Genomic DNA, 11,831 nt, shown 5'->3' with positions numbered 1-11,831 from the left:
GCAGGGGCCCGGGTTCCACTGCTGGTCAGGGAACTGGATCCCACAAGCTGCAAGTGAGAGTTCGCAAGCCACAACTAAAGAGCCCATGTGCCATAACAAAGATGGAAGGTCCTGCCTGATGCAGCTGAGACCCAGCGTGGCCAATAAATAAGTAAATATTAAAACCAGAGTAACAGTGCTGCGGTGGCCCTTGGAGTGCATGCGTCTTTTAGAACTGTGATTTCCTCAGGGGAGGTGCGTGGCAGTGGGATGGCTGGGTCCTGTGGTAGTTTTATCCCTAGTTGTTTTTAGTTGATGTACAGCAGAGACCACCACCACATTGTAAAGCAATTATCCTCCAACTGAAAAAATCAATCAATAAAATAAAATACGGATACTCAGGAGTCTGCACACAAGCCCCTCTTGGAATTCAAAAGGTCAAGTCCTGCCAAACGACTGACCATTGATCACCAGTCACCATGAGCTGTCTTACTGAGGTGGGGGTGGGTGTTACTGGGTGAACTGAATCACTCCCCCAAAGCCTCTGGATATGTGTCCGCTTCTGTGCAGTCATGGTTGAGACCTGGATTCTGTAACAGATGCCCCCCAGGGCTCTGCTTGCATTCTCTGGGGGTCCCTTTCCAGGCTGCCCCTGGAATTGACAACCCCTCCTCCAAGGAGCAGCCCTTACCCCACCACTGAGCAGGGCTCAGTTCCCTTGCCCTCTAATGGGGCCAACTCCACAGTGGGACTCAAACCCATTTAATCATTTGCAAAATGAACATGCGGCCCCTTGCCCAACTTTGTTAAACCAAGTGTGAGGCCATTCGGAGCATGTGATGGGTGCCGCCCCTGGAGCCGGCCCTGAGGGGAAGCAGGCTGCCTCCAGGACCACCGTGCAGGGGGGCAGGTCTCACCAAAGTTCCCCTCCGCAAGACCACCTTACATCACCTGGTAGGACCATGTGAGCTCTCCCCAGGAACCTTCCTGCTAAAATCACTTCCTAATCAATAAATCCTAACCAATAAATCATCCTTCTCCTAGGGTCTGCTTCAGAGGGACCCACACCGATAGGGTATGCATGTGGCCCCAATAGTCCAGGGGTCCAGAAGCAGAGCTGAGCAGACAGCTCATCCCCATCACACCCACCACCTCCCACCCTCAGATTCCACGGCTCCAGCACATCCAATTTGTCATCAGGTGCTTAAAACTATGAATCACGCGTGAGCAGGTGAGTTCATTTCCATTTTATGATGAGCAGACTTATCTCAAGAACATCTGGGATGGGTACATGTCTCCCAGAGTCAAACCTGGAAGAAACCTGTACCAACCAAGACACTGACCTTAACACAGCTCCCAAAGGCAGTGACCTCTTCCCATGCAGATCTGGGGGGTGGCAAGGTCAAGGGGACTACTAGGAGGGCCTCATTTCCAGGATGATAAAGCAGGAACCTGAAGCTAGTGAGTGGCTCCCATGAAGTCACCCCGCCAGGTTGGGCCACGCCGGGGCTGTGAGCCAGGGGCCCTGTCTCCAAACACTGCTGGGGTCATGCTCTCTCGGGCTGGGCATGACCTCGGGGGTCAAATCATTTTTTACCCAATGATTTCTGAGGCTCAGCAGAAAGTGGAGGAATGTTCTTGCAGACAGGCTGAAAGGGAAAGAAAGAAGGAATGAACATGAACCCAAGAACATGGGGTCACAAGTATATGTCATCCACTTCTGCCTCCCCCACCAGAAGCACCAGAAAGATGCCAGCTTCTGCTAAGACTCAATTCTTGACTCACTGCTAAGTCTCTCGGTTCCACCTTCCTATCTGACTCCACGTGGATCTTTCTTACAACCTCGGTTGTGCTAGAGTCTTGTTGCCAGTTTCCAGTGTGTTTGCAGTGAGTCGCTCCATGTGCAGATGTATTTTTGATGCATTCATGGGGGCAAGTGGGCTCCCAGTCCTCCTACTCTGCCATCTTGATCTCCCCTCCCATCTCATTTAAGTTCCTAATGCATCCCTCCTCATCACTCCCATTTTACAGATATGGAAACTGAGGCTTGGAGAGGGGAAGTCATTAGCCTAAGATCACCTGGTGGTGGAGCAGGAGTTTAAACCCAGTTCTGGCCGGCTGGTTCCTAAGAGGCATCGTCTCTCACTGCCCTGCCCTTTCCCACCGGTCCCCGCACTTCCCCATGTGAGGTTCACAGACTCAGGTGGGTCAGAGCCACTCCAAGGACTCTTCCTGTCATCAGCAGGTAATAGATACGTTGGCATCAATCCCCATGGGCTCTAGCTTTTCCTGCAGGACTCACATCTGAAGATTCTGGAACCTGAAACCTGATATTTGCCCTTCAAGGACATTCAGGGGTATATCGCCTGCTTTCAGGGGGCCCTGTTTACCACGCACAGACTTGAGCTTTCAGAGCGCTGGGTGGGTGTTCTTGTTTTACTGGCTGAAAGATACAGGTTTTACTGGACCTTTGCATCCGCCCGTCTCTCACTCTGGAGAACACCCGTGTGTAGCCGCGCCTTCTTACCCAGTCACCTCTGGAGCCGGCTGCCCCCACCTTCACTCTGTCCCCGCCCGGGTGGCCTCCATGGGGCGCCTCAGTAAGATCTTTCCTGCCCTGGGATTTTTGCCCTTCTGGCTCCTTATGCCTGGGTGCCCGTGACAGATGCTGGCTCTGATGTCACCTGCTCACCTTCCTGACCTTCGCCTGAAGCAGTCCCCTCCTATCCTGCCTCACATCACCTGTCTGTCCAACGCCCTTCATGACACCATTGCAGGCCTTGCCTGTCCTGCTGGTTGACGGGTTTAGTCTCCTATGAGGATGTCAGCCCCTGAGAACAGGAGCCCTGATTTATCCACGGTGTCCCCCCAGCACCAGGTCTGCACACTGGAGACTTCCACGAGGGACTGTGGAGCCACAGGGCACCTTCTTCATGCCTGAGCGTTGGCCGCAGATAGTACTGCGCGGCAGAGGGAGGGGGACAGACGACCAAGTTCCCGTGGTGGCAGAGGGCGTGTCTGCTGATCACCAAGGAGCACAAAGTCAGTCACAGCCTAGACAGGTCCTCGGGTTCAGAGTCACAGGCTCTAGAAACTTCTACTGCTGGTTACACCCAAGGCGCTCACGTGTTCACTTGGAAATTACAGGGGCATTTTCACATTCTTCCCACAGGTCAACCCTTTTCTTGCTCTCCTATCGGTCAACTTTGTCATGAAAGCTACCTCAGACGCCTGGTTGCCCAAAGCCACCTGCTGTCACTGACTGATCACACCTCCCACTTACCCACCGCTGTCACATTATTGAAAGTGCCTCTGCTGTCCTTGTCCGTGTTCTGCCACATACTTGGAGGCGCCCTCTGCGGAAAGAATCAGGCGGTCAGGGCAGGTGTGTGGATTCCTGCTCAGGTGCTCACAGCTCAGTGGCCAAACTAACTCTAAACGCCTCAGCCTGGCTCTGACCCCTCCTCTCCCCCAAATGAGGTCCCCTGGTCCCCACCTGCAGCCATTCCCCCTCCTCCCTAGGGCCCCCCACCTATGTAGTCTGCCCTCACTCCTGACATTTCCCTGCCTGCCCCCTGCCCCCACCCTGTGCTCATGACGTGCTTGGCTGCTGTGATGGTCAAGTTGCTTCAACCTCACGATTCTCACATCTGCTGATCCTCTGCCCACTGTTTCTTATTGTTCATACTGGGCTTCAATGTCCCCTCTTCAGGAAGCCTTCCCTGACATTCCAGTCTATTTTCATGGTGTCCTGAATGTGACCTCAGTGGTCCTGATCACTGCAGTCACAAAATAACCACTTGGACTTTATTCATTTTGTGATCTCCTGCTTGATATTAGCTGCGTGAGGCCATGGACTGGATCTGCCATATTCACAAATGTAGCCTCAACCTCTAGCACAGAATAGAGAGTTTGTTCATTTGCTCGGTTGTGTCCGACTCTTTGCGACCCCATGGACTGCAGCCCGCCAGGCTTCCCTGTCCATCACCAACTCCCGGAGCTTGCTCAGACTCATGTCCATTGAGTTGGTGATGCCATCCAACCATTTCATCCTCTGTCGTCCCCTTCCCTTCATAAATATGTGCTGTCAATTCTTAGAAAAATAGATAGTAGATGAATGGAAGAACACATGGATGGATGATTGAATGAATTATTGGGTGGATGGGCAGAACACTGGATGGGCAGAAGGATGGATGAGTGGAAGACAGGATGGAAATGGATGGGTGGATGGATGGAAGACTAGATGGATGGATGGAAGACTGGATAGATAGAACTGGATGGATGGGTGGATGGATGGAAGACTGGATGGATGGATGGATGGAGGACTGGATGGATGGATGGATAGAAGGATGGATGGAAGACCAGATGGATGGATGAATGAATGAGTGGAAGACAGGATGGAAATGGATGGGTGGTGGATGGAAGACTGGATGGATAAAAGACTGGATGGATGGGTGGATGGATGGAAGACTGGATGGATGGAGGACTGGATGGATGGATGGATAGAAGGATGGATGGAAGACCAGATGGATGGATGAATGAATGAGTGGAAGACAGGATGGAAATGGATGGGTGGTGGATGGAAGACTGGATGGATAAAAGACTGGATGGATGGGTGGATGGATGGAAGACTGGATGGATGGAGGACTGGATGGATGGATGGATAGAAGGATGGATGGAAGACCAGATGGATGGATGAATGAATGAATGGAAGACAGGATGGAAATGGATGGGTGGGTGGATGGAAGACTGGATGGATGGATAGATGAGTGGAATACAGGATGAATGGCTAGGTGGATGGATGGAAGACTGGATGGATGGATGGAAGACTGGAGGGATAGAAGAATGGATGGATGGATGAGTGGAAGACAGGATGAATGGATGGGTGAATGGATGGAAGACTGGATAGATAGAAGATGGGATGGATGGATGGAAAGATGGAAGGAAGATTGGATAGTTGGATGGAAGACTGGGTGGTTGGATGAATGGAAGACTGGATGGATGGATAGATGGAAGACTGGATGGATAGAACACTGGATGGATGGATGGAAGACTGGATGGATAGAACACTGGATGGATGGATGGAAGACTGGAGGGATAGAACATTGGATGGATGGATGGAAGACTGGATGGATAAAACACTGGATGGATGGAAGACTGGATGGATAGAACACTGGATGGATGGATGGAAAGATGGAAGGAGGACTGGATGGTTGAATGGAAGACTGGATGGTTGGATGGGTGGAAGACTGGATGGACGGATGATGGCATGAATGGATGGATCAGTGGATAACTTGACGGATGACTGGCTGGAAAGATGGTGTCAACCACATGTTTCAATTCCCTGAATGAAAGTAGGAGGAGCTTTTGTACATCGAGTCCTACATTCTGAGGTTTAGCATGAAGCTGTGTTTTCTGTAAGTCCTCTTGCCCACCATCAGACAACAGGGTGTTTCCTTTATTCCCCAAACCTAGTTCCCACTTTGTCTCCTATAAGCCATCCCTGAGCCGCTGCCCCAGTCCCAGCCTACAGCCTGGAGTGGCTCCCACCTGCGAGGAGGACTGCTCAGGTTGGAGGAGAGATTTTGCACAACAGAAGCATCTTAGCCTCCTAGCATCTTATCCCCAAAGGGCCAGCTGAGGGCATGAGAACCACCAGGTGGAATACAGTCATTTTCCTTCATAGCAGCTTCAGACTGGAGCTCTCAGGACAGCCCACAGGGCTTCTTTCTCTTCTTCACCCCAGAAACGCCCACCACCATTTTTAGTACCCTCTGCAAGGAAAGAATGGGCCTTCTCCTACCTGGATATTCTTTGTAAAATTTCTGTCGTAAGAATCGACCATCTGAAAAAGAAATGAGAGGATTAAGCTCCTTTCAGGGAGTTTATGAGGTCAAAACTATTTTCATAACAGTGCTAAGAAATGACTTGTGTGTTTCACTCTCATTCTCTCACAAGTGTATGGTAGAATTTTTCAGAAGCCATGTTACGTGTGACACTGCAGCCCATCAAATGCAGATGCAGACATGAAGATCCAGTCCTCTGAATACACGTATTCCAACTGCAAATATGTGAAGCCATGCCACTCTGCCCACTTTGTGTGTATGCTGGAAAACAGCGCCATTTTAAGAAAAATACTATTGCTGTTCACCCCATAGTGAGTTTATCATTGTCACTTTTTAAAAAAGTCAATTATTTTAATTGGAGGGTAATTACAATATTGAGGTGGTTTTTGCCATATATCAACATGTGTTGTGTGTGTTTTGTCTGTTAAAGTCACTCAGTCGTGTTGGACTCTGTGTGACCCCCTAGACGATACAGTCCATGGAATTCTCCAGGCCAGAATACTGGAATGGGTAGTTGTTCCCTTCTCCAGGGGAATCTTCCCAACCCACGAATTGAACCAGGGTTTCCTGCATAGCAGGTGGATTCTTTACCAGCTAAGCTACCAGGGAAGCCCTGTATCAACATGAATCAGCCAAATATTTGGAATGTCTCAGCTTTACTTTTGAATATGGTAAATATCCATAGCCAAAACCCACACAAGGCTCTGTGGGGTTCTCAGTATTTTTAAAAATTAAGTTGTTGGTGTTGATTTGGCCGTGCCACACGGCATGTAGGCTCTTAGTTCCTTGACCAGGGATCAAACCCATACTCCCTGAAGTGGCAGTGCAGAGTCTTAACCACTGGACCACCAGGGATGTCCCTCAGTATTTTTTGTAATATAAAGTTTGAGAACCACTCTCTTAAGAGATGAACTGGAAGCAAATTCCAAAATATTGTTCAGCAAATGTCATTACACAATACATTCACAAAGAAAGCAAACAGCAGTTTTTGAGTCTGTTCAAAAGAGACTTGAAAGTCATTACTGCAAACAAAACAACTCAGTTATGAAACTTCACTCCACTGCTCACTAAAACCCACTTGGAGCCTCAGTTTTCTCACCAGGAAATGCGGTAAAATCAATACGTCTTAAGTTATCATGAGGATTAAGAGAAATGCTTTCATTGGAAACATAGGCTTGCAACAAAGATTATCAGGAACCACACAAAACAGCCACTTTCGTGTGTAAAAAGTGGTCAACTCGGTAATTTTATTTGTCTCAAATTACTAAGAATCCCTACCACCTAATACCCATTGCTGATTGTCAACCACCCCACCCTCTTTCAGAGTCCCCCCGCATCACGGCAGTGAAACACTCTCTGGTAGGAGTTGGGGAAATGCAACGTGGCAGAGTGGAGAAATCTGGCCAGCTCATACAGATGGTTCACTTAACTGGCATTGGTTAGCTCACCCCTCCCCTTCCACCCGTGAGCCTTGTCTGATGGCTACCAGGTCAATCACATTTGTGTACTTGGAACTAATACTCCAATCAAATCTCAATAAAAATCGTTCTGTTCTGTGGACATTCTAACCATCATCAGGGTGTTCAGGGCCAGCACCGACATTCACTGTTCAGGGCGACAGAACCAAAGGCCGATCCACAGCTCCTGGCAGACAGCTTATCAGCTATCTCAATGACTACTATTTACAACAATTTTCCAAGCAAATGACAATTTTTTTCCAGGCCCGAGGCTCTCTGAAACATTCCTGCTCCTCCCGTCTCCCTGGGAATGGATTCTAGTTCCTGATGCCAAGGGAAGGACACTGATCTGTGCAGAAATAGATGCCCTCTTCACGCTGGGTGTGTTTACCAAAACTGTCCCTTTAACAAAAGAAATCAACTGATTTGAGCCCCTGCTCAGGACTGCGTGACCACGTTATCCTCAGGCAGCATCAGTGAAGTCATCTTGTCAGAGGGGAGCGTGGAGGCCCATCAGCCTCGGAGAGGCATGGAAGGCACTCAGAAGATGTACTGGGGAGGGGGTATAAATTAGGAGCTTAGGGTTAACATGTACATACCTCTCTATATAAAAGAGATAACCAGCAAGGACCTACTGCATGGTACAAGGAGCCCTGCTCAATACTTTGTATTGGGTTGGCCAAAACATTAGCCCAGGCTTTTCCTTGAGATGTTACAGAAAAACCCAAACGAATATTTTGGACAAGCCAATAATAAATCTATAAGGAAGAACAACCTGAACAAGAAAATATACATATACATATATATATATATAAAATATACACGTGTATATCTGAATCACTGTGCTGTACACCTGAAACTAACAACATTGTAAATTAACCAGACTTCAGTAATAAAATAAAATAATTTTCTTTATTGCAATACGTAAATAACATACGCACTGAGGACCCCAACTCTGCTCTCTGAGAAATCAGATCTGCTGCCTGCGTCCATGTTCATTTTCCTCTCAAGAAAGACATGAACTCCTCCAGTGTCAGGGTCCAGACTGAGCTCAGAAAGGCCCTCAGCCCCCTGCAGCAGCCAGCTCTCAGCAGAGACTTGCATCTTGGGTGTGGGCATGAGAGGTGTGATTTATTCTCTGGTACTGCCCCCAAATACCTATGCAGATTTATACAGAGGGAAGGTGTGGGCTGGGGGGAGAGCAGAGAAGTGCGATGAAAGGAACAGTCATGACTAATGAATGATGGTGGAGGGTCCAAGGGACTGTCCTTGCCACTGTTCAGTAAGTCAGAAATTACTTCAAATATATGTCTTTTTTAAAAAAAGAAAAAAAAAAAACCTTAAAACCAAAGGCATCTTCCTAGGTTACCCTGGGATGGGAGTGCCCCGCTCCTCCCCGAGACCGTCGCTCCAAGGGACGTTGTTGGAATTTAAGATGTTTCCCAAGTCCTGTACAATTTTACCAACAATTATTGCTAAGTGAAGGCCCTCCGGGGACAAGATGAGGGGAAATTTCATTTACATTTCCATCCAGAAGGCTCTGATCATTCCTCTGAGCGGGGAACAGGTGGATAGGCTCAGCCCTCTTCCTGAAGACAGGTGACCCCAGCGCATATTTGTTGAGGACCTACTCTTTCAGGCGCTGACCTGAGGGCTTTAGAAGTATTCTCTAGTCCAAGCCTCATCACCACCCCAAGAAGCACTTACTATCAGTTCAGTTCAGTACTTACTATGGGGACCCCCAATTGCTCCATTTTACAGATGAAGAAACTGAAGCTAAGAAAAGTTAGATTAGTTGCCCAAGGTCATCTAGGAAGAAAGCCACAGGGTTTGAGCCCCATTTCAGTGGCCTGCAGTCTTTTTTTTTTTTTTTACAGTGCTTTTTTTTTCTAATTTCAGAAAATATTTTATTTTTTTAATGCTTTTTTATTGTAGTAAAAGCCACATACTATAAAACATACAACTTAACCATATTTAACTGTACGGCTCCGGAGAAGGCAATGGCACCCCACTCCAGTACTCTTGCCTGGAAAATCCCATGGATGGAGGAGTCTGGTGGGCTGCAGTCCATGGGGTCGCTAAGAGTCAGACAAGACTGAGCAACTTCACTTTCACTTCTCACTTTCATGCATTGGAGAAGGAAATGGCAACCCACTCCAGTGTTCTTGCCTGGAGAATCCCAGGGGCGGGGGAGCCTGGTGGGCTTCCGTCTATGGGGTCGCAGAGTCGGACACGACTGAAGCGACTTAGCAGCAGCAGCAGCAACTGTATGGCTCAGTGGCACTAAGTACATTCACACTGTTGTGCAGCCCTCACCATCATCCTCGTCTCCCGAATTTTTCTCCTCCTTGAACTCTGTCCCCATTAGATACTAACTCCTCATCCCTGCTCCCATACCACCCCCACCCCTGGCCCCTGGCATCCACCAGTGTACTTTCTGACTCTATGAATTCAATGATTCTAAGTACCTCATGTAAGTGGTATTTATCTGCATCTACTGTATACTTGAGGGGCTTCCCATGTGGTACAGTGGTAAAGAATCCGCCTGCCAATGGAGGAGACACGGGTTCGATCCATCCCTGGGTCAGCAAGATCCCCTGGAGAAGGAAATGGCAACCCACTCCAGTATTCTTGCCTGGAAAATCCCATGGACAGAGGAGCCTGGCGGGCTATAGTCCATGGGGTCGCAGAGAGTCGGACATGACTGAGTGCATGTGACTGTACTGGAATACGTTTTTAGGGTTCATTTAATACATGCCGTGTGGCCTACAGTCTTAACCACACTCGACACTGCTTGTGGTCATACTTCTCCCCTTGCAGGCCTGCACTGAGATCAGGGGAGCACCCACGGGGGCCTCTGTCAACCTCAGGCACCATCTGTGCAGTCACCTGAACGTCCCTTTGCTTATCTCCAACCTCCAAGTGGTCTTCTTTGAATTGGTCTGATTCCTCAAGAACCGGTCTGAACTTGTTTGACTGACCCTGGTCTTGGAGATCACGTAACTGAATGAGCGCGATCAGGCAATAAGAAAGGCCTGGTAATTCCAGGTCTTTCCGGTTATAAAAATGACATTTCAGCTCAGAGGACTCCTGACTTGCCCGCCCCCCTGGCCCCCAGCCCTTGCCCCTACCAGCTCTCTTCTGGAAAAGGCTGCTCCTTCCAGCAGGCTCCTACAGGCTGGCCTGTCCTTGGGGCTGAGCAACTGAGGATGGTGGGGGGCCCAGGCTAACTGTGGTGCAATGTGGTGTCTACAGACGGCAGTGGGGTGAACAGAACGGATTCAGATCTATGCTTGAGAAACTACAGACGTGGTTTACATGGATTAACTCACTGGCTCTTCAAAGAGTCTGTGAAGTAGCTTAACTATTTTTTGGGGGGCGGGGGGGCTGTGCCTCGCAACACGTGGGATTTTAGTTCCCAGACCAGGGATCTCAAACCTGCACCCCCTGCATCAGAAGCATGGAGTCCTAACCACTGGACCACCAGCTAAGTCCTAGCTTAACTATTATTAGCCCAGCTTATAGATAAGGAAAGTGAGACCTCAAGAGGCTGGGCTACATGCCACACGCAGCAGAGAGGGGCTAAGTGGCCACTCTGGCTGGAGAACCCACTCATATGCCTAACAGCAAGTGGGATGAAGGAGAAATCTCAGATTTCCGGTTGGTTATGAACCTTTTACATGCAACTTTTTTTTTTTTTTTTCGAATGGAGCTCAGAATTCTGGGAACAAAGATACCTTGAAACAGTCCCATGGCCTCATAATTTTATTATTTACAATGATGATACTGCTAAATGTAGAAGAGATTTAACGTCTACATCTTTCCAGAAACACCTCAGAGAAAGAAAATTCTCAAATCAGAGGGAAAATGCTTCGGCAGAAAATGCATGTGGTGGATTCTCTGGGCCAACAGGGTCACTGTGACTATCCTGATCTTGACTGAGGTGCTGTCCTCAGCTATTAGGACTGAGGGATGCTGAAGTGGGGGTGATGAGCTCAATTTTGACAAGGTTGCCCGATTCTTCCCTTGCACATAGTCCTGGCAAATTCCATGCCTAACTTCTCAACCTTACACCTTGCATGAGGCAGGAGTGGCTTTAGGTACCCCCAGCAGCGCCCCTCTGCTCTGTCTTCCATGCCCCTCACCCCAGAGAAAAGCATGCAAACTAAAGCCACGCTACTCAGGCCCTTCACCAAACTATTTATTGACTTGTCTCCAAAGACAAATATTAATTAAGTCGGGTCCTAGCAGGGGGAAGTTAAGGGTTCTCGGACAACTCAAATACTGTGCAGTTTATAATGGATAGATAGATATTAATAGAAGTAAATTATCCAGTGTTTACTGAGCGCCTCTTACCTCTTGTCTCGGCTCTGGCTTCACACATGTGATTTCCATCACCCCATAACCCAACATGAAGTGATGTCATTTTACAGATAAGGAAATTGAGGCTCAGAGATCCGAAACAACTGACCCCAAGGTGAGCCAGGCAGGCGGTGGCGAGCTGGGCTTTGCCCTCACCCTGTGCAGATGAGGAGGGAGGGGTGGCCTG

The 11,831-nt window shown here is 48.7% G+C and overlaps 1 protein-coding gene across 1 annotated transcript in view; it reads right to left on the bottom strand.

Moving 5' to 3' along the window:
• Positions 1 to 1,211: 1,211 nt before the first annotated feature.
• WFDC1 (WAP four-disulfide core domain 1) overlaps positions 1,212 to 11,831 on the bottom strand; it is a 29,588-nt gene continuing 18,968 nt past the window's right edge. Inside the window, exons 6-8 of the mRNA XM_010850865.1 lie at positions 5,783 to 5,852; positions 3,263 to 3,335; positions 1,212 to 1,628 (exon numbers count right to left, since the gene is read on the bottom strand). Of these exons, the coding sequence (XP_010849167.1) occupies positions 3,277 to 3,335; positions 5,783 to 5,852 (129 nt within the window). The 3' untranslated portion in view covers positions 1,212 to 1,628; positions 3,263 to 3,276. The remainder of the gene's footprint in view (positions 1,629 to 3,262; positions 3,336 to 5,782; positions 5,853 to 11,831) is intronic.

This window comes from Bison bison, unplaced genomic scaffold, assembly GCF_000754665.1.
Source record: "Bison bison bison isolate TAMUID 2011002044 unplaced genomic scaffold, Bison_UMD1.0 scf7180017864295, whole genome shotgun sequence".
NCBI lineage: Eukaryota > Metazoa > Chordata > Mammalia > Artiodactyla > Bovidae > Bison > Bison bison.
Note: the sequence above shows the minus strand (reverse complement) of the source record. Positions and strands in the feature narration are given on the sequence as shown.